Source organism: Penaeus monodon, chromosome 25 (genome assembly GCF_015228065.2).
Source record: "Penaeus monodon isolate SGIC_2016 chromosome 25, NSTDA_Pmon_1, whole genome shotgun sequence".
Lineage (NCBI taxonomy): Eukaryota > Metazoa > Arthropoda > Malacostraca > Decapoda > Penaeidae > Penaeus > Penaeus monodon.
Window position 1 is genome coordinate 39,928,047 of NC_051410.1, and position 1,102 is coordinate 39,929,148.

Sequence of the window (1,102 nt, forward strand, 5' to 3'; positions counted from 1 at the left end):
AACAACAGGTATGAGATTGGGGGGATCAGTTTGTATAAGTAATTTATTTATTTCACAAATATTTTGATGAACAGGGATAAACAGTAAAAAAGGAAGTGAAATATATATTTCAGTATTATAGCTTTATTTTTGTACTACTTACATTCTTAGAATGTAACTTAGTGATTTATATATATATAAATATACTTAGTATAAAAGTAATGAAACAACTATATATTTCTTCTTTTACATTATAAATACATCTTAATATACATTTTCCAAAGAATCTCTTTTGACCAGATTAATTTGAACAGTCCTTTTTAAAATTTGCCTTTATGACTAAAGCAGGTATTTGCTTTCAACCAAAGTGAAAGCAAACCGACTGTCAAGAGATCTTTTCCTTAATGTTAAAATGTAAAACCAAGGACTTCTTACCACTTACTTAATATAGTTTGCTTGAAGTACATTCTCCTCTAAGTCCATAGTTCAGGTAACCTTATTTCCTAATTACCAAACCAATCCTAAAATAAAGCAAATACAGTAAGTCTTTAGAACCGCAGTCAGTCACCTGATGCCTATTTCCATGTTACCTTATATGCTGTCAGGCCACTGCCTAAAGATCCCTTTGAAATAATTTGATACCTGCAATGAAGTATCCGAAATGGGTACTTGGGCTTAAAAATATTGATAAAAAAATCTAGTGAATTGCTGCTACCCTAACTCAAAAAGGCATGTTTCTAATACCTGTTCAGTATTATTGTGGAGTCTTACAAGATATGGAAACTATGGTTAAATATCAATAAAAATGCAAGTACAGGTAAGTTCACACATGGTAAAAAAGGTGAGAAATATAACAATAGGAGTTATAATGTATAAGCAGGCTAGCAAAATTAATATAAATGAAAAATGACCATCAGCAACAAAATGTTTTCAATAAAGATTTATTTAATCTTAGGTATTAACCCTGTCTTAGTCACAAACAGAATTTGAAACTATCATTATTGCACTGAACCAACCAGATTATATATTCATATAAAAATAAAACCAATATTTATGATATGAAGTTTAACTGTAAAGTATTAGTTGTATGTGTAAATTATGATTCTGGTAACTATAGCTGCTC

General features: G+C 29.2%; 1 protein-coding gene across 1 annotated transcript in view; it reads right to left on the reverse strand.

Moving 5' to 3' along the window:
- Positions 1-148: 148 nt before the first annotated feature.
- The window catches only part of LOC119589261 (deoxynucleoside kinase-like), a 4,468-nt gene continuing 3,514 nt past the window's right edge, over positions 149-1,102 (reverse strand). Inside the window, exon 7 of the mRNA XM_037937881.1 lies at positions 149-500. Coding sequence (XP_037793809.1) covers positions 483-500 — 18 coding nt within the window. The 3' untranslated portion in view covers positions 149-482. The remainder of the gene's footprint in view (positions 501-1,102) is intronic.